Source organism: Garra rufa, chromosome 9 (genome assembly GCF_049309525.1).
Source record: "Garra rufa chromosome 9, GarRuf1.0, whole genome shotgun sequence".
Classification (NCBI taxonomy): Eukaryota; Metazoa; Chordata; class Actinopteri; order Cypriniformes; family Cyprinidae; genus Garra; species Garra rufa.
Window position 1 is genome coordinate 39,588,860 of NC_133369.1, and position 20,501 is coordinate 39,609,360.

Sequence of the window (20,501 nt, forward strand, 5' to 3'; positions counted from 1 at the left end):
ATAATATTTCAAGAATAAATTAAAAATTAGGAGAATAAAGTCCAAATATTTTGAGGATAAAGTCTAAATATTTTGAGAATAAACTCAAAATTACGAGAATAAAGTCGAAATATTTTGAGAATAAAATCGAAATTATGAGCATAAAGTCAAAATATTTAAAGAATAAACAAAAAATTATGAGGAAAAAAAGTCAAAACATTTAGAGGATAAAGTCTAAATATTTTGAGAAAAACTCAAAATTACGAGAATAAAGTCAAAATATTTTGAGAATAAAGTCGAAATATTTTGAGAATAAAGTCAAATAATTTTGAGAATAAAGTGAAATATTTTGAGAATAAAGTCGAAATTACGAGCATAAAGTCAAAATATTTAAAGAATAAACAAAAAATTATGAGAAAAAAAGTCAAAACATTTAGAGGATAAAGTCAAAATATTTTGAGAATAATGTTGAAATTACGAGAATAATATCGAAATTACAAGTATTTAGAGGATAGAGGATTTAGAGGATAAAGTCGAAATATTTTGGGAAATAACTCAAAATTACGAGAATAAAGTCGAAATATTTTGAGAATAAACTCAAAATTACGAGAATAAAGTCAAAATATTTAGAGGATAAAGTCGAAATTACGAGAATAAAGTCGAAATATTTAGAGGATAAAGTCAAAATATTTTGAGAATAAACTCAAAATTACGAGAATAAAGTCAAAATATTTTGAGAATAAAGTCAAATAATTTTGAGAATAAAGTGGAAATTATGAGCATAAAGTCAAAATATTTAAAGAATAAACAAAAAATGAGAAAAAAAGTCAAAACATTTAGAGGATAAAGTCAAAATATTTTGAGAATAAAGTCTAAATTACGAGCATAAAGTCAAAATATTTAAAGAATAAACAAAAAATTATGAGAAAAAAAGTCAAAACATTTAGAGGATAAAGTCAAAATATTTTGAGAATAGTGTTGAAATTATGAGAATAATATCGAAATTACAAGCATTTAGAGGATAGAGGATTTAGAGGATAAAGTCGAAATATTTTGGGGAAAAACTCAAAATTACGAGAATAAAGTCGAAATATTTAGAGGATAAAATTGAAATTACAAGAATAAAGTCGAAATATTTTGAGAATAAACTCAAAATTACGAGAATAAAGTCAAAATATTTAGAGGATAAAGTCGAAATTACGAGAATAAAGTCGAAATATTTTGAGAATAAACTCAAAATTACGAGAATAAAGTCAAAATATTTAGAGGATAAAGTCGAAATTACGAGAATAAAGTCGAAATATTTAGAGGATAAAGTCAAAATATTTTGAGAATAAACTCAAAATTACGAGAATAAAGTCAAAATATTTTGAGAATAAAGTCAAATAATTTTGAGAATAAAGTCGAAATATTTTGAGAATAAAGTCGAAATTATGAGCATAAGGTCAAAATATTTAAAGAATTAAAAAAAATTATGAGAAAAAAAGTCAAAACATTTAGAGGATAAAGTCGAAATATTTTGAGAATAAATTAAAAATTATGAGAATAAAGTCCAAATATTTTGAGGATAAAGTCAAATAATTTTGAGAATAAAGTCGAAATATTTTGAGAATAAAGTAGAAATTACGAGCATAAAGTCAAAATATTTAAAGAATAAAAAAAAAATTGAGGAAAAAAAGTCAAAACATTTAGAGGATAAAGTCAAAATATTTTGAGAATAATGTTGAAATTACGAGAATAATATCGAAATTACAAGTATTTAGAGGATAGAGGATTTAGAGAATAAAGTCGAAATATTTTGGGAAATAACTCAAAATTACGAGAATAAAGTCGAAATATTTTGAGAATAAACTCAAAATTACGAGAATAAAGTCAAAATATTTAGAGGATAAAGTCGAAATTACGAGAATAAAGTCGAAATATTTAGAGGATAAAGTCAAAATATTTTGAGAATAAACTCAAAATTACGAGAATAAAGTCAAAATATTTTGAGAATAAAGTCAAATAATTTTGAGAATAAAGTCGAAATATTTTGAGAATAAAGTCGAAATTACGAGCATAAAGTCAAAATATTTAAAGAATAAACAAAAAATTATGAGAAAAAAAGTCAAAACATTTAGAGGATAAAGTCAAAATATTTTGAGAATAGTGTTGAAATTATGAGAATAATATCGAAATTACAAGCATTTAGAGGATAGAGGATTTAGAGGATAAAGTCGAAATATTTTGGGGAAAAACTCAAAATTACGAGAATAAAGTCAAAATATTTAGAGGATAAAATTGAAATTACAAGAATAAAGTCGAAATATTTCAAGAATAAATTAAATATTTTGACTTTATTCTCATAATTTTTTGAGGATAAAGTCAAAATATTTTGAGAATAAACTCAAAATTACGAGAATAAAGTCAAAATATTTTGAGAATAAAGTCGAAATATTTTGAGAATAAAGTCAAATAATTTGAGAATAAAGTCGAAATATTTTGAGAATAAAGTCAAATAATTTTGAGAATAAAGTCGAAATATTTTGAGAATAAAGTCGAAATTACGAGCATAAAGTCAAAATATTTAAAGAATAAACAAAAAATTATGAGAAAAAAGTCAAAACATTTAGAGGATAAAGTCAAAATATTTTGAGAATAATGTTGAAATTACGAGAATAATATCGAAATTGCAAGTATTTAGAGGATAGAGGATTTAGAGGATAAAGTCGAAATATTTTGGGAAAAAACTCAAAATTACGAGAATAAAGTCGAAATATTTTGAGAATAAACTCAAAATTACGAGAATAAAGTCAAAATATTTAGAGGATAAAGTCGAAATTACGAGAATAAAGTCGAAATATTTCAAGAATAAATAAAAAATTATGAGAATAAAGTCAAAATATTTAGAGGATAAAGTCAGAATATTTTGAGAATAAACTCAAAATTACGAGAATAAAGTCAAAATATTTTGAGAATAAAGTCGAAATATTTTGAGAATAAAGTCGAAATATTTTGAGAATAAAGTCAAATAATTTTGAGAATAAAGTCGAAATTACGAGCAATAAGTCAAATTATTTCAAGAAGAAACTAAAAATTAGGAGAATAAAGTCAAAATATTTCAAGAATAAACAAAAAAATATAAGAATAAAGTCAAAATATTTAGAGGATAAAGTCAAAATATTTAGAGTATAAAGTCAAAATATTTTGAGAATAAAGTCGAAATTACGAGCAATAAATCAAAATATTTCAAAAAGAAACTAAAAATTATGAGAATAAAGTCAAAATATTTCGAGGATAAAGTTTCAACTTTATTCTCGAAACATTTTGACTTTATTCTCGAAGAATTTTGACTTTATTCTCGAAACATTTTCGACTTTATACTTAAAACATTTCGACTTTATTCTCGAAATATTACGACTTTAATCTCATAATTGTATATTTTTTATTTTTTAACATGCCATTTAAACGCTGTCATACAATCAAGCCATTACATATGGAACAAACACAATTAATAATTTGAAAACCGTCTCCCTTTGAATTAATATATTTTGAATTTCGTCATGACCCAAAGCATACTGAATTAGACCAAAAATTAACTGATAACTTTTTTGTCGTTGTTGTTAATTATTTTGTTTAATTATTCCTATTTACCCCTAACATGTTACGTTTATATTTAATATTACTTTTATAGAAAATAACATTTTATAATTACTTTAATTGTAATACATTTAATTTTTAATATATTAACTTATATTTTTTTTTAAATAGTCAAAACTGTAAAATATACAGCACCACAATTGTCCATGACACTGCATGCCACTTTATAAATAGTAAAATTGACAGGGGTGCACGTACTGTAAGTGCTCCGCAGGCAGAAGTGCATATACTTACTTGCGTATACAACCTGCCAAAATAAAAGCTTGCTAATATATTATCATTTTATTTTTATGCTTACTATAAAATAATTGTATTTTTATTTAATACTCCCTTTTTATTTTAAAACATTATAATATTACCCCACTTCATTATTTTGCTTATTATTTTATAATAAAAAAAAATATATATATATAAAGTCCAATGATATTATTATTACTATTATTATTTTTATATATTTAAAGGACCAAACCAAATCTCCAGATACTCTTATAAGAACCAGGCTAAAAAACTTTGACATAAGTTTTGACATAATTTATTACATTATTTAAGTATTTCTATATGTGGCATAGAAATTGATTATAATGATTGTTAATAATACTTCCACACGGCAAAAAAGTGGTGAGAATGATAAAAGGTTTGTTTAATATATTTTTACTCTAACACTTAACTTTTTTAAGGGGAGACACATAAACACTGCTTTTTCATGCAGCTGTCAAGTTTGAGATTTTGGGCTTTTTGGTGTTTCATAAAGTGTTTTTTCAAACTAGTGGAAAGAAAACACCCAAAAGACACTGTTAAGTGTTTCTTTTATAGCACTTTATCTATTTGTGTGAATAGATTTCAATTACAATCCATATTTTTAAAAGCAGTTTTAAAAAAAATATTTTTTTCTTCTACACTGAGCCATAAATCTCCAGTTCAGAAACATGTACACGCACCAAACTTTACATTTTTATTCCTGTCTATATTCTGAAGGTTATTATAGAGGGATTTGTCCATATATAATTTGCCTAATTTTATACAACATTTTATTCCCCCTAAAATGGTCAAAAATACATTGTTTTGTCTGTTATAATTTTTTTCTGAATTATGGAGTGACAATATGAGATGCCCAAAATCCCTTCTGTAAAAACATTTGACTCTAATATGTCAAAAAAATTAAACGATAATTTTGAAACTGACTTCATCCAGTGCTTAGATTTTTGTACTAGAAATGTACATATTTCATTAAATAATGCATCATTTGCATAATTAAACCTAACATTTTTAGAAAACTTTTACAATTACAATTATCTATGTAATCAATTAATTGGGTAAGTAAGGTGATAACCATTAGTTTTTTTTTTTAGCAGTCTCACCTTAACTTAATTTCGTTTTGATTCTACATTAAAAAGCATTTTCAATTCAATTCCGAATGCTTAACACTAAAGAAGCTCTTACAAAAAAAATTCAAATACCTGCAGTCTGGGGTTAATTGTAAAGCTCCCCGATGTTGGATTCATACAGGAGACATAATGGGTGTTGTGTATGTCTTTCATTGTTAACTTCTGGCTGTCATACCTAGAAAACAAGACAGAAAATTGTGTCGTAGAGCATTTTGACAAATAATATCTGTATTAAAGGAGTAGTTCACTTTCAGAACAAAAATTTACAGATAATGTACTCACCCCCTTGTCATCCAAGATATTCATGTCTTCAGTCGTAAAGAAGTGTTTTTTTTTTTTTTTGAGGAAAACATTTCAGGATTTCTCTTCATATAATGGACTTGTATGGTGCCCCCGAGTTTAAACATCCAAAATGCAGTTTAAATGCAGCTTTAAAGGGCTCTAAATGATCCCAGCTGAGGAAGAAGGGTCTTATCTAGCGAAATGATTGGTTATTTTCTAAAAACATTTACAATTTATATACCGAGCTAGACAAGATGAGCATTTGAGGTTAAAATGTATATAAATTGTAATGTTTTGTTTTTTTTAGAAAATAACCCATCGTTATGCTAGATAAGACCCTTCTTTCCTCAAATGGATGGAGCCATTTGAAGCTGCATTTTGGAAGTTTTTGGAACTCTGGGGCACCATAGAAGTCCACTATATGGAGAGAAATCCTGAAATGTTTTCCTCAAAAACATAACTTCCTTACGACTGAAGAATGAAAGACATGAACATCTTAGATGACAAGGGGGTGAGTACATCATCTGTACATTTTTGTTCTGAAAGTGAACTAATCCTTTAAGTGGAATAAATTGAAGAAATGTCACGTAACCAGTGCTTGTAATCCAGATGCTGGCGTATAAGAGTATGTGGCTGAGATGTCCCGTAACTGTCCACAGCTGCCATGTTCATGTCATCAATGAAATAGATGAGTCTCTTGTTTCTCGGAGGTGCGTAACTCCTACCAGCCTTCCTCTCGAGAGGTTTCTCCATTGCCTCTGAAAATAATGACAATAAAAAGGGTTATTTTAAAGCCATCATCAGTACGTACAGTAAGAGCAGATTTATTTGTCTCAGATTTGTATTGCTTGATATGTGTGAACAGATTTAGACCTACTAAAAATGTATTGTTTTAGTCTTAAATGTTTAATAAAGCAAACATTTACTCAACATCTATTTAAGTAACCCCTGAGGTATATTTGAGTGGAATCAACTATTATTACTATAACTGGATGAAATGAAATTTGGTCTATGAACCACAAGGAGGTGCTGTTCTACACATCTGGAGACCTTTTAGAGAAATGTGATGAGATGCATGCTGTCACACTCACTTTGCAGCATGGAGGCAGTGGTATGAAAGTGAAGGGGAACTTTTGCGGTTATAAAGTTCTCCGGTAGTGTTTCCAGAAGGTTCCTGACTACAGCAGATTTCCCAGTTCCTGCTCCACCGACCAGCATAAGAGGCTGAGACGAATCCAGCAACATGCTCACGAAATACTGCAGTCTGACCGTCTCAACTGTTGGGACTAACACAGACTGTGGACAAAAAGAAAAGTGCATTTGATCACTCAAGTCAAAATTAAAAAAATCTAAAAATCCTCAAAAATGTATCATAAGCAGTACAAGTGTTTTCAACATTGACAACAGTAACTTTTTTCCTTAGAATGATTTCTGAAGAATAAAGAATTACATGACACTGAACACTGTAATGGTGCTGAAAATTCAGCTTTGACACCACAGGAATATTACATTTTAAAATATTTGGTCACACTTTATTTTAGGTGGCCTTAACTATTATATACTTATATCAAAAAATAAGTGCAACGTACTTAATGTGGTCATTTTGCATTTTGTTTTGCTTCTTTTAAGGTGGGATATAGGTAAGGTTAGGGACAGGTTTGGTGGTATGGGTAGGTTTAAGGGTGGGTTAGGGTGTAAGGGATGGGTTCTGGTAATTACAGAAATTATTTACAAATGTAATTACATTTATGTTTTTAAAAAAGATAAGTACAATGTAAAAACATGTATGTACACAATAAGTACATTGTACCAAATGATTAATTTAAATGTAAGTACATAGTAGTTAAGGCCACCTAATGTGAAGTGGGACCAAATACTTTAAAACAGAAAAAACATCTTTAAATTATAACAATATTTCACAATTTTGCATCACATATTAATTTGTTTGTTCTTAATGTGCAGATCCCTTCTGAAAAAAAGAACCAAAGCTCTTGCACAATTAAAACACAGTTGTAAATACTCGTATTTCAGGAAAAGCTGTGGGATACTTTGCTAGAGCACTTTGAATGAACTTTTATGAACTTTTAGAACAGATCTGCAAAGCGACACGACAAACCTGTAGGCCCAGTTCATCACTATGACTACCCTATTATCAACATTACAGCTTCATCTTCCAAGTATAAAAACAAAGACAATGGCCTCACACACACATGCATAATTCTGATTACTCTGAACAGTAATCAGATCCAAAACTCCTCTGACTGCAGGTTCAGCTCATGATGGAGGGAGGTTGCTTTCTCTGTATCTGTTCACTGACCCACTCTAATGCACTAACTGCACTAAATTAGCATGCCATTATTCTGAAATTAAAGTGGTTCTCTGTGAGAGTGAATTTTCTCAGGAGAATTTTCTCAGCGGATCACAAAGAAATATATTGTGTTGAAAACAACATGTTCACAGCATTTTACTCTGCATGTAACAGGAAGTATTGTGTATTCAGAAAGTTCTTAGGCTTCAGCTTTCTGCAATACATGATCCTGTCCTCACCTGTACAGGTGAATCAGGGTCCATCTCAAATGCAGGAATCCTGTCGGTCCATGGCAGGAAGCGCTTGGAATGAGGATCTAAATAGTAGTCAAACACGGAACCCTGGATAGGAAACTTCACACTCTTCATCTCTTTAATCCACCACTGGCTAAACTCTGCCCGATAATCATGGAGCTGAGAGAGAGAGAGAGAGAAAAAAAAAGCATAAATATAATTATGAAGATCCATTTTAAGATGATGCCCAATTTTCATAGATGAGATTAAATATTTATGGGATTAAATCCTTTTTTTAATAAAAAAAAGACTATGGGTGAATTTCAAACTATGATCTCTCCTGTGACAAACAGTATAAGCTCAGCTTTGCTCAAATTCAGGGAGAAATTAGTGTAAAAAGTATTAGCAAATAAATCAAATTTAAATTAAATGTAAAACCATTTTCTTAATTTCAGACAAACAAAACAAACAAAACAAAAAAATATATACGATGCTATAAACACAAATACCAAATCCTGGAATGTAGCTCCACCAAAAGCCCTAAAACATACCAAACAAAACACAAATACCTGATCCTATAATGTAGCTCCACCAAAAGCCCAAGAACATTAAGCAAACCAAACGAAAAAACGAATACATGATCCTGGAATGTGGCTCCACCAAAAGCCCAAAAACAAAGCAAAGCAAAACAAAGCAAAGCAAAACTAAACAAAACAAAAGAAAACAAAACAAAACAAGGATAAATGAGCTCTGCGGCACCCATGCACACTAAACAGACAGAACGCAGAATAATAGAGCAATAATTTTGTGTAAAATATACATTTTTGCTAAAATATTTGTTGTTGGACATTAAATGTGACACATGTAGAATTTTAATCCTACATGTAAGTGTATTTTTATGAGAGCAGTAACTGTCAATCAAATGCAAGATGGCAAATACAGCCCTAATTACTAGCTCAAATGTGTATTCCTCTTATCGGTTAAAATGTAGTCTGATTTCTATTATTTATTTTCATTTTTAATTGAGTAATTTTTTAACTTTTAGTGTTTTTAATGCTTTAAACAGTATAATGTTAGATTGTTTTAAAGTTCTACTAATAACTATAATGGTAGTGCTGTCATAAAACCAGAGAGAAAGCCTGCAAGGCTAGAAACTGCTGATCAACTGAACGTACAAGTACCAACTACGTTAAAATATTTTGATGTCTCTAATGTCATTAAATCTTGGGCACGATAATTTGAATGCAGTCGGTTGTAGCCTATATTTTTATTTATTTATTTATTTAAGTTGCATTTTCTGTATACCTTTATTTTGTTATTTAAGTGTTCCTAATTGGTCAGTGTAACTGTAACTGAGAGGAACTCAGTTTGGCCCGACAGTGAGCCTGCAAAACAAAACAAAACAAAACAAAACAAAACAAAACAAAACAAAACAAAACAAAACAAAACAAAAACAAAACAAAACAAAACAAAACAAAACAAAACAAAACCAAAAACACCTGGGGGGTGTTCCATAAAACAAGTTTACCAAATAAGTCAGGCTTATTTCAGTTAGTCTGACTTATTTTGAGCCAAATCAAGTGACAATAAGTCAGACTAACTGAAATAAGCCTGGCTTATTTGGTAAACTTGTTTTATGGAACACCCCCCTGATTCTGGAATGTAGCTCCACCAAAAGCCCAAGAACATGAAGCAAACCAAACGAAAAACAAAACAAAAAACAAATACATGATCCTGGAATGTGGCTCCACCAAAAGCCCATAAACAAAACAAAACAAAGCAAACAAAACAAAACCAAAAACACCTGATCCTAGAATGTGGCTCCACCAAAAGCCCAAAAACAAAACAAAACAAAACCAAAAACAAAACAAGGATAAATGAGCTCTACGGCACCCATGCACACTAAACAGACAGAACGCAGAATAATAGAGCAATAATTTTGTGTAAAATATACATTTTTGCTAAAATATTTGTTGTTGGACATTAAATGTGACACATGTAGAATTTTAATCCTACATGTAAGTGTATTTTTATGAGAGCAGTAACTGTAAATCAAATGCAAGATGGCAAATACAGCCCTAATTACTAGCTCAAATGAGAATGTGTATTCCTCTTATCGGTTAAAATGTAGTCTGATTTCTATTATTTATTTTCATTTTTAATTGAGTAATTTTTTAACTTTTAGTGTTTTTAATGCTTTAAACAGTATAATGTTAGATTGTTTTAAAGTTCTACTAATAACTATAATGGTAGTGCTGTCATAAAACCAGAGAGAAAGCCTGCAAGGCTAGAAACTGCTGATCAACTGAACGTGCAAGTACCAACTACGTTAAAATATTTTGATGTCTCTAATGTCATTAAATCTTGGGCACGATAATTTGAATGCAGTCCGTTGTAGCCTATATTTTTATTTATTTATTTATTTAAGTTGCATTTTCTGTATACCTTTATTTTGTTATTTAAGTGTTCCTAATTGGTCAGTGTAACTGTAACTGAGAGGAACTCAGTTTGGCCCGACAGTGAGCCTGCAAAACAAAACAAAACAAAACAAAACAAAACAAAACAAAACAAAACAAAACAAAACAAAACAAAACAAAACAAAACAAAACAAAACAAAACAAAAACAAAACAAAACAAAACCAAAAACACCTGGGGGGTGTTCCATAAAACAAGTTTACCAAATAAGCCAGGCTTATTTCAGTTAGTCTGACTTATTTTGAGCCAAATCAAGTGACAATAAGTCAGACTAACTGAAATAAGCCTGGCTTATTTGGTAAACTTGTTTAATGGAACACCCCCCTGATTCTGGAATGTAGCTCCACCAAAAGCCCAAGAACATGAAGCAAACCAAACGAAAAACAAAACAAAAAACAAATACATGATCCTGGAATGTGGCTCCACCAAAAGCCCATAAACAAAACAAAACAAAGCAAACAAAACAAAACCAAAAACACCTGATCCTATAATGTGGCTCCACCAAAAGCCCAAAAACAAAACAAAACAAAACCAAAAACACCTGATCCTAGAATGTAGCTCCACCAAAGCCCAAAAACAAAACAAAGCAAACAATATCAAACCAAACTAAACACAACAAAACAAAACACCAATACCTGCAGTGTTGTTCTTAGATTTAGTCTTAGTCTTAGTCTTTTGGACTAAAATGGTTATTAGTTTTAGTAAAATTTTAGTCACTTCTATATGTGATAGTTTTAGTCCAATTTTAGTCGACGAAAAGTCAAGAAGGTTTTAGTCTAGTTTTAGTCGACGAAAAGTCAAAAAGGTTTTAGTCTAGTTTTAGTCAAAAAAGGGGAAAAAGTAGTCTTTTAACAAATTAATGTAGGTCAGTAAGTATTTTGCTGTTGGGTAGTGTCACTTATAAGTTGTGAAAATAGCAGATCTATAGTTCAACACAATGTGAGCTTCCGGATCGACTATTTTCACCAATAATTACAATAATGAAGGAATGTTTTAGAACATAAAAGACAAACAAGGATGGAATGCTAAAACGGCTTGCCATACTAGTATGGCAAAGAGCATTTAATGCTAAAACGGCTTGCCATAGCGGCAGGTACTTTTTTCGGTTTTAATTGGCATGCACAATAAGCAGAAATGTCATGCATTTTAAACGTCTGACGGACCACCCACTAACATTTTTGTCTATTCTCGTCTCGTCAACGAAAACTCACACACGTCTCGTCATGTTTTAGTCATCAACGAGCCATTTTTATCTCGTCATCGTCTCGTTTTCGTCATGGAAAAAAGTGGCGTCAACGAAATGATTTCGTCAACGATGACGATGACGAAATCATTTCGTTGACGCCACTTTTTTCCATGACGAAAACGAGACGAATACCTGATCCTGGAATGTAGGTACAACAAAAGTGCAAAAACAAATAACAAATGAAACTAAATGAAAATTAAACAAAACAAAACAAAACAAAAACAAATATCTGATCCTGGAATGTGGCTTCCCCCAAAAAAAAAAAAAAAAAGAACAGAACAAAGCAAAACAAAACACAAATACCTGATCCTGGAATGGGGTTCCACCAAAATCCCAAAAACAATACAAAGCGGAAACAAATACCTGATTCTGGAATGTGGCTCCAACCAAAAGCCCCAAAACAAAACAAAGTAAACAAAACAAAACACAAATACCTGATCTTGAAATGTGGCTCCACCAAAAGCCCACACACAGGCAAACACAAAGTACGTCTCATAGACTTCCCGTGGAGTGTCTGCCGGCATGTTCCCAGGAGTTAACAGACAATCCAACAAGGAGCACAGAGTCTGAAAATGAGAAAGACTTCAGTAAAGATCTGAAAACCACAGTATGGGCCTGTATGAATAAGTGTACAGTATCTGTGTGAATGGTATACCTGAACCATGCTGTTCTCAGTTAATGGAATGATCGTCTTAAAAGAGCTTCTCATTTTTTCTATACAGCGAGGGACGTATTTGTCAAACAGAATGGTCAGGTGCGCTCTCTCGGTTTGTCTCTCCCTCCGATCAATCCAACTCGTAACATACCTAGACATGGAAGAACAAGAGGCTGTTCAACTGAGGCTAACACATCACAAATGTGAACCACTATGAATTAGGCATATTTTGGACAGAAAGTGAATTTCTCACAGGTTCCAGCTCAGGTCTTGAGGATTGATGTGCAAGATGCCAGCTCGGGACACGGTGGCAGGTGTGGCATGTTTCAGGTGGCTGATCTCAAACAGTAGTCTCATCGAGGGGGTGAGTGGGATACGTTCATTATTAGCCAGAGTAAGAACCTGCACAGACATGCACAACATCATTGCCAATATTCAGAATTCTCTGTTTGCCGCAACAGCTTTGTCAAATTGTATGTGGTATTGTTCAGTGGAGTGTTAAAATGTATCAAAATTCAATTTTAGTGCTTCAGATTAATCAGCTGAATGCAAATGTCCTCATAAAAACATGCACAAACTGTGTGGGTACCTTGTTGTCATCCATGACAGTGTTGAGAGACTCAATCCACATGGGGTCAATGTCTCCATCCAGAACAATCCACTTTGGCCCCGAGTGAGAGTTACTGGCTTGATCCCGCATGAAATGTGACAATAAACCTGCCACATGAAGAGATTTACAATCTCAAAGTCTAACCGGGGAGAATGGATCTCATGTCTAAACTGTAAGTTATGTACTGTGAATTGGACAGGATCAGCTCTACAAAACACTGGATGCTGATGTACCATCTTTCCATTCCCGAGTGGATGGATGAAAGAATCCAAACAGTTCATCGTTGCTTATTGCTTTTGGGTTCAGATCATTCCAGAAAGGCTTCTTTCCCATGTTGAAGTAGGTTTTGTGAAGAGTTTTCAAGATCTGTTTAGGGACAAAGTAGGCAATAACGTTGCATATATTGCATATATATTACAGATATACATATATATCTGATAATGATTCTTATTAGTGTTTTCTGTGATTATTGAACACTTTAAACTCTTTATTTGAATTTTTGCATAATTTTTCATGGAAGCCCTTTTTCTGCCACTGAATAAAAAAAAGGTAACTGCAACTTTTTATCTCACAACTCCAACTTTTGTTTACATCTTGCAATTCAGAATTTTATTTTTATTTGAATTGTATGATACATATATATAAACTACCAATTCCGAGACATGAAGTCAGAATCGTGTGATATAAACTCAAATTATAAAGTCAATATAAAGACATTTTTTCTCAGAATTGCAAGCTTATATCTTGCAATTGTGACTTTTTTGACCAATTGTGAGTTATAAAGTCATAATTGTGAGACATAGTATTGCAATTCTGAGAAATAAACTTGCAATTCTGAGAAATAAAGTCAAAGTCAGAATTGTGAGAAAAACTCACATATATAAACTTAATATAAACTTGCAATTGCAAGTTATAAAGTCGGAACTGTGAGACGTAAACTCCCAATTCTGAGAAACAGTTGCAATTCTGAAAAAAAATGCAAGATATAAACTTACAAATTTATCTCAGAGTTGGGACTTTATATTTTGCAGTTCTGACTTAATAACAACCAATTGTAAGTTATAAAGTCAGAATTGCGAGACATAGTATTGCAATTCTGAGAAATAAACTTGCGATTCTGAGATATAAAGTCAGAATTGCGAGATATAAATTCACAGTTGTGACTTTTACTCAGAATTGTGTGATATAAACTCGCAAATGTGAGTTATAAAGTCAAAATTGCTTAAAAGCTATAAAGCTACTCTTAATAAATTGATATACTCACAATTCTGACTTTCCTTCCCAGAATCGCAAGTTTATATCTCACAATTCTGACTTTATGACAACCAATTGTGAGTTAGGTCAGAATTGTGAGATATAAACTTTCTGAGAACATATAATTTTTTCCCCCTTCAAAATTTGACCAAACTCACAATTGAGTTTATATATCACAATTCTGATAAATTTTTTTTAAATAATTCAGAATTGCACAAAAAAAGTCAGAATTGCAAGATACAAATTCAAAAATTATGAGAAAAAAATCTGAATTGGGTTGAGTTGGAAAAAGTAATATGTTCTCAGAATTGCGAGTTTATATTTCACAGTTCTCGCAAAACTTGCAATTGTGACTTTTTTACTCAGAATTGTGATATAAACTCGCAATTGCGAATTATAAAGTCTGAATTTTATAAACATTTTTTCTCAGAATTGCAAGCTTATATCTTGCAATTGTGACTTTTTTGAAAAATTGTAAGTTATAAAGTCAGAATTGTGAGACATAGTATTGCAATTTTGAGAAATAAACTTGCAATTCTGAGAAATAAAGTCAAAGTCAGAATTGTGAGACAAACTCACATATATAAACTTAATATAAACTTGCAATTGCAAGTTATAAAGTCGGAACTGTGAGACGTAAACTCCCAATTCTGAGAAACAGTTGCAATTCTGAAAAAAAATGCAAGATATAAACTTACAAATTTATCTCAGAGTTGGGAGTTTATATTTTGCAATTCTGACTTAATAACAACCAATTGTAAGTTATAAAGTCAGAATTGCGAGACATAGTATTGCAATTCTGAGAAATAAACTTGCGATTCTGAGATATAAAGTCAGAATTGCGAGATATAAATTCACAGTTGTGACTTTTACTCAGAATTGTGTGATATAAACTCGCAAATGTGAGTTATAAAGTCAAAATTGCTTAAAAGCTATAAAGCTACTGCTAATAAATTGATATACTCACAATTCTGACTTTCCTTCTCAGAATCGCAAGTTTATATCTCACAATTCTGACTTTATGACAACCAATTGTGAGTTAGGTCAGAATTGTGAGATATAAACTTTCTGAGAACATATAATTTTTTCCCCCTTCAAAATGTGACCAAACTCACAATTGAGTTTATATATCACAATTCTGATAAAAAAAATTAAAATAATTCAGAATTGCACAAAAAAAGTCAGAATTGCAAGATACAAATTCAAAAATTATGAGAAAAAAAAATCTGAATTGGGTTGAGTTGGAAAAAGTAATATGTTCTCAGAATTGCGAGTTTATATTTCACAGTTCTCGCAAAACTTGCAATTGTGACTTTTTTACTCAGAATTGTGATATAAACTCGCAATTGCGAATTATAAAGTCTGAATTTTATAAACATTTTTTCTCAGAATTGCAAGCTTATATCTTGCAATTGTGACTTTTTTGAAAAATTGTAAGTTATAAAGTCAGAATTGTGAGACATAGTATTGCAATTTTGAGAAATAAACTTGCAATTCTGAGAAATAAAGTCAAAGTCAGAATTGTGAGACAAACTCACATATATAAACTTAATATAAACTTGCAATTGCAAGTTATAAAGTCGGAACTGTGAGACGTAAACTCCCAATTCTGAGAAACAGTTGCAATTCTGAAAAAAAATGCAAGATATAAACTTACAAATTTATCTCAGAGTTGGGAGTTTATATTTTGCAATTCTGACTTAATAACAACCAATTGTAAGTTATAAAGTCAGAATTGCGAGACATAGTATTGCAATTCTGAGAAATAAACTTGCGATTCTGAGATATAAAGTCAGAATTGCGAGATATAAATTCACAGTTGTGACTTTTACTCAGAATTGTGTGATATAAACTCGCAAATGTGAGTTATAAAGTCAAAATTGCTTAAAAGCTATAAAGCTACTGCTAATAAATTGATATACTCACAATTCTGACTTTCCTTCTCAGAATCGCAAGTTTATATCTCACAATTCTGACTTTATGACAACCAATTGTGAGTTAGGTCAGAATTGTGAGATATAAACTTTCTGAGAACATATAATTTTTTCCCCCTTCAAAATGTGACCAAACTCACAATTGAGTTTATATATCACAATTCTGATAAAAAAAATTAAAATAATTCAGAATTGCACAAAAAAAGTCAGAATTGCAAGATACAAATTCAAAAATTATGAGAAAAAAAAATCTGAATTGGGTTGAGTTGGAAAAAGTAATATGTTCTCAGAATTGCGAGTTTATATTTCACAGTTCTCGCAAAACTTGCAATTGTGACTTTTTTACTCAGAATTGTGATATAAACTCGCAATTGCGAATTATAAAGTCTGAATTTTATAAACATTTTTTCTCAGAATTGCAAGCTTATATCTTGCAATTGTGACTTTTTTGACCAATTGTAAGTTATAAAGTCAGAATTGTGAGACATAGTATTGCAATTCTGAGAAATAAACTTGCAATTCTGAGAAATAAAGTCATAAATTCATAACAGTTGCAATTCTGAAAAAAAAAATATCTCAGAGTTGGGAGTTTATATTTTGCAATTCATATTATTAGACTTAACCAATTGTAAGTTATAAAGTCAGAATTGTGGGATATAAACTCACAGTTGTGACTTTCACTCAGAATTGTGTGATATAAACTCGCAATTGTGAGTTATAAAGTCAAAATTGCTGAAAAAGCTATTGCTTATAAATTGATATACTCACAATTCCGACTTTCCTTCTTAGAATCGCAAGTTTATATCTGCAATAGTGACTTTTTCCTCAGAATTGCGAGTTTATATCTCACAATTCTGACTTTATAACAACCAACTGCGAGTTAAGTCAGAATTGTTAGATATAAACTCGCATTTCTGAGAACATATCATTTTTTCCCCCTTCAAAATTTGACCAAACTCACAATTGAGTTTATATATCACAATTCTGATGAAAAAATTAAAATAATTCAGAATTGCATAAAAAAAGTCAGAATTGCAAGATACAAATTCAAAAATTATGAGAAAAAAAATCTGAATTGGGTTGAGTTGGAAAAAGTAATATGTTCTCAGAATTGCGAGTTTATATTTCACAGTTCTCGCAAAACTTGCAATTGTGACTTTTTTACTCAGAATTGTGATATAAACTCGCAATTGCAAATTATAAAGTTGGAATTTTATTGACATAAACTCACACTTCTGAGATATAAACTCACAATTGTGACTTTTTTTACTCAGAATTGTGTGATATAAACTCACAATTGCAAATTATAAAGTCAGAATTTTATAAACATTTTTTCTCAGAATTGCAAGCTTATATCTTGCAATTGTGACTTTTTTGACCAATTGTGAGTTATAAAGTCAGAATTGTGAGACATAGTATTGCAATTCTGAGAAATAAACTTGCAATTCTGAGAAATAAATTCATAATTGTGAGACACATATATAAACTTAATATAAACTTGCAATTGCAAGTTATAAAGTCGGAACTGTGAGACGTAAACTCCCAATTCTGAGAAACAGTTGCAATTCTAAAAAAAAATTGCAAGATATAAACTTACAAATTTATCTCAGAGTTGGGAGTTTATATTTTGCAATTCTGACTTAATAACAACCAGTTGTAAGTTATAAAGTCAGAATTGCGAGACATAGTATTGCAATTCTGAGAAATAAACTTGCGATCCTGAGATATAAAGTCAGAATTGCGAGACATAAACTCACAGTTGTGACTTTTACTCAGAATTGTGTGATATAAACTCGCAATTGTGAGTTATTAAGTCAAAATTGCTTAAAAGCTATAAAGCTACTGCTTATAAATTGATATACTCACAATTCTGACTTTCCTTCTCAGAATCGCAAGTTTATATCTCACAATTCTGACTTTATGACAACCAATTGTGAGTTAGGTCAGAATTGTTAGATATAAACTCGCATTTCTGAGAACATATAATTTTTTCCCCCTTCAAAATTTGACCAAACTCACAATTGAGTTTATATATCATAATTCTGAGTAAAAAAATTAAAATAATTCAGAATTGCATAAAAAAAGTCAGAATTGCAAGATACAAATTCAAAAATTATTAGAAAAAAAATCTGAATTGGGTTGAGTTGGAAAAAGTAATATGTTCTCAGAATTGCGAGTTTATATTTCACAGTTCTCGCAAAACTTGCAATTGTGACTTTTTTACTCAGAATTGTGATATAAACTCGCAATTGCGAATTATAAAGTTGGAATTTTATTGACATAAACTCACACTTCTGAGATATAAACTCACAATTGTGACTTTTTTACTCAGAATTGTGTGATATAAACTCACAATTTGCAAATTATAAAGTCTGAATTTTATAAACATTTTTTCTCAGCTTATAGCTTATATCTTGCAATTGTGACTTTTTTGAACAATTGTAAGTTATAAAGTCAGAATTGTGAGACATAGTATTGCAATTCTGAGAAATAAACTTGCCATTCTGAGAAATAAAGTCATAAATTCATAACAGTTGCAATTCTGAAAAAAAAAATTATCTCAGAGTTGGAAGTTTATATTTTGCAATTCATATTATTAGACTTAACAACCAATTGTAAGTTATAAAGTCAGAATTGTGAGATATAAACTCACAGTTGTGACTTTTACTCAGAATTGTGTGATATAAACTCGCAATTGTGAGTTATAAAGTCAAAATTGCTCAAAAAGCTATTTCTTATAAATTGATATACTCACAATTCTGACTTTCCTTCTTAGAATCGCAAGTTTATATCTCACAATTCTGACTTTATAACAACCAATTGTGAGTTAAGTCAGAATTGTTAGATATAAACTCGCATTTCTGAGAACATATCACTTTTTCCCCCTCAAAATTTGACCGAACTCGCAATTGTGAGTTTATATATCACAATTCTGATTAAAAAAAACTTCAGAATTGTATAAAAAAGTCATATTCAAAAATTGCGAGAAAAAAAATCTGATTTGTGAGATATTAGTTGGAAAAAGCAATATGTTCTCAGAATTGTGAGTTTATATTTTACAACACTTTTACAAAACTTTTGACTTTTTTACTCAGAATTGTGATATAAACTCGCAATTGCGAATTATAAAGTCGGACTTTTATTGACATAAACTCACAATTCTAAGATTTAAACTCACAATTGTGACTTTTTTACTTAGAATTGCTTAATATAAACTCACAATTGCAAGTTATAAAGTCAGAATTGTGAGACATAAACTCACAATTCTCGCAGTTCTGAGAACATATCACTTTCTTCCCTACAAAATTTGACCTATCTCACAAATATGAGTTTATATCACATAATTCTTAGAAAAAACTTCAGAATTGCGTAAAAAAGTCTCAAAATTTCAAAAACTGTGAAAAAAATTCAGATTTGTAAGATACAAACTCGCACTTTCACAGAAAAAAAGTACGTTTATATTATATATATATATATATTGTGAGTTTATATCTTGCAATCTTGACTTTATAACTTGAAGTTGTGAGTTTATATCATGCAATTCTAAGAAAAAAGTGAGAATTGTGAGATAAAAAGTAGATCAGACCATGTGAACAATCTAAAAAAAAATGTAATTAATTAATGTTGAGTTCCTATAAAACTGAAGCACAAATACATTAATAAATGCAATAAATTATAATAAATATATTGCTAGTGATCTAAATAAATAAATAACAAACACTGTGCTGCAATTGTCAGCTAATATTCAGGTTGCTGAGTTGAAAAAGACATCATTGTGACTAAAAAGATTAAAAAACACATTTTTGTAAATATTTAAAACATCATTCATGTAATTCACTTAGTGCAATGTGTTTACAAGCCTTAAGAAGGGGATCATACTATACATTTTATTGTTATAATTTCCAAATTTAATATGAAAATATAACTAAACACTAAAATATCTGTCCACAAAACTGTCAGTTAAATTGTCCCATTTCTGCATGACAGTTGATCATCAGACAAAATATCACAATCGATTACAGAGATATTTGCAGAATACAAGTAATTAGTGAATTTGGATTTATTCAAAACATCATGGAAAGTGGACAGATGGGAAAAAAAGGTAAAAGCTCGTTATTCACATGGAGTGTGTACCTGGCTTTTTCCAGTCCCAGCATCACCAACCACAAACACTGAGTGATGAACAGAGAGAAGCTCCTCGAGCTGAACAACCTTCATTAAAACAACAATAAAATAAGAGGTTAAGAAAGAATCTGATAACTTAAAGCTAAAAAAAAGGATGATTTTCTAACTTTCAGAATGAATGTGTCCTCAGGTTGAAGCTTTAACTCTAGACTCGTCTGACGGACTATCCGCTCAAACTCTGCATCAGTCCGCCTTTCCACCTCCAAACCAGGGAACAAATCTCTAATCAGACCCAGGAACACCGGAACGTCTTCTGAAACGATCTTTGGCATGTTGAAATCTCTCAAAGCCTGCATCAAAACCTATGATGTAACAG

The 20,501-nt window shown here is 30.5% G+C and overlaps 2 protein-coding genes across 2 annotated transcripts in view; one reads left to right on the top strand and one right to left on the bottom strand.

The window, feature by feature from the left end:
- LOC141342353 (dynein axonemal heavy chain 11-like) overlaps positions 1-20,501 on the top strand; it is a 260,969-nt gene that overhangs the window by 118,527 nt on the left and 121,941 nt on the right. The window lies entirely within an intron of this gene.
- Positions 1-20,501, bottom strand: part of LOC141342412 (dynein axonemal heavy chain 11-like) — a 98,677-nt gene that overhangs the window by 27,325 nt on the left and 50,851 nt on the right. Inside the window, exons 39-49 of the mRNA XM_073846857.1 lie at positions 20,293-20,487; positions 20,135-20,212; positions 13,046-13,178; positions 12,792-12,919; positions 12,456-12,604; positions 12,203-12,353; positions 11,982-12,113; positions 7,833-8,006; positions 6,377-6,581; positions 5,878-6,043; positions 5,076-5,178 (exon numbers count right to left, since the gene is read on the bottom strand). Coding sequence (XP_073702958.1) covers positions 5,076-5,178; positions 5,878-6,043; positions 6,377-6,581; positions 7,833-8,006; positions 11,982-12,113; positions 12,203-12,353; positions 12,456-12,604; positions 12,792-12,919; positions 13,046-13,178; positions 20,135-20,212; positions 20,293-20,487 — 1,614 coding nt within the window. The remainder of the gene's footprint in view (positions 1-5,075; positions 5,179-5,877; positions 6,044-6,376; positions 6,582-7,832; positions 8,007-11,981; positions 12,114-12,202; positions 12,354-12,455; positions 12,605-12,791; positions 12,920-13,045; positions 13,179-20,134; positions 20,213-20,292; positions 20,488-20,501) is intronic.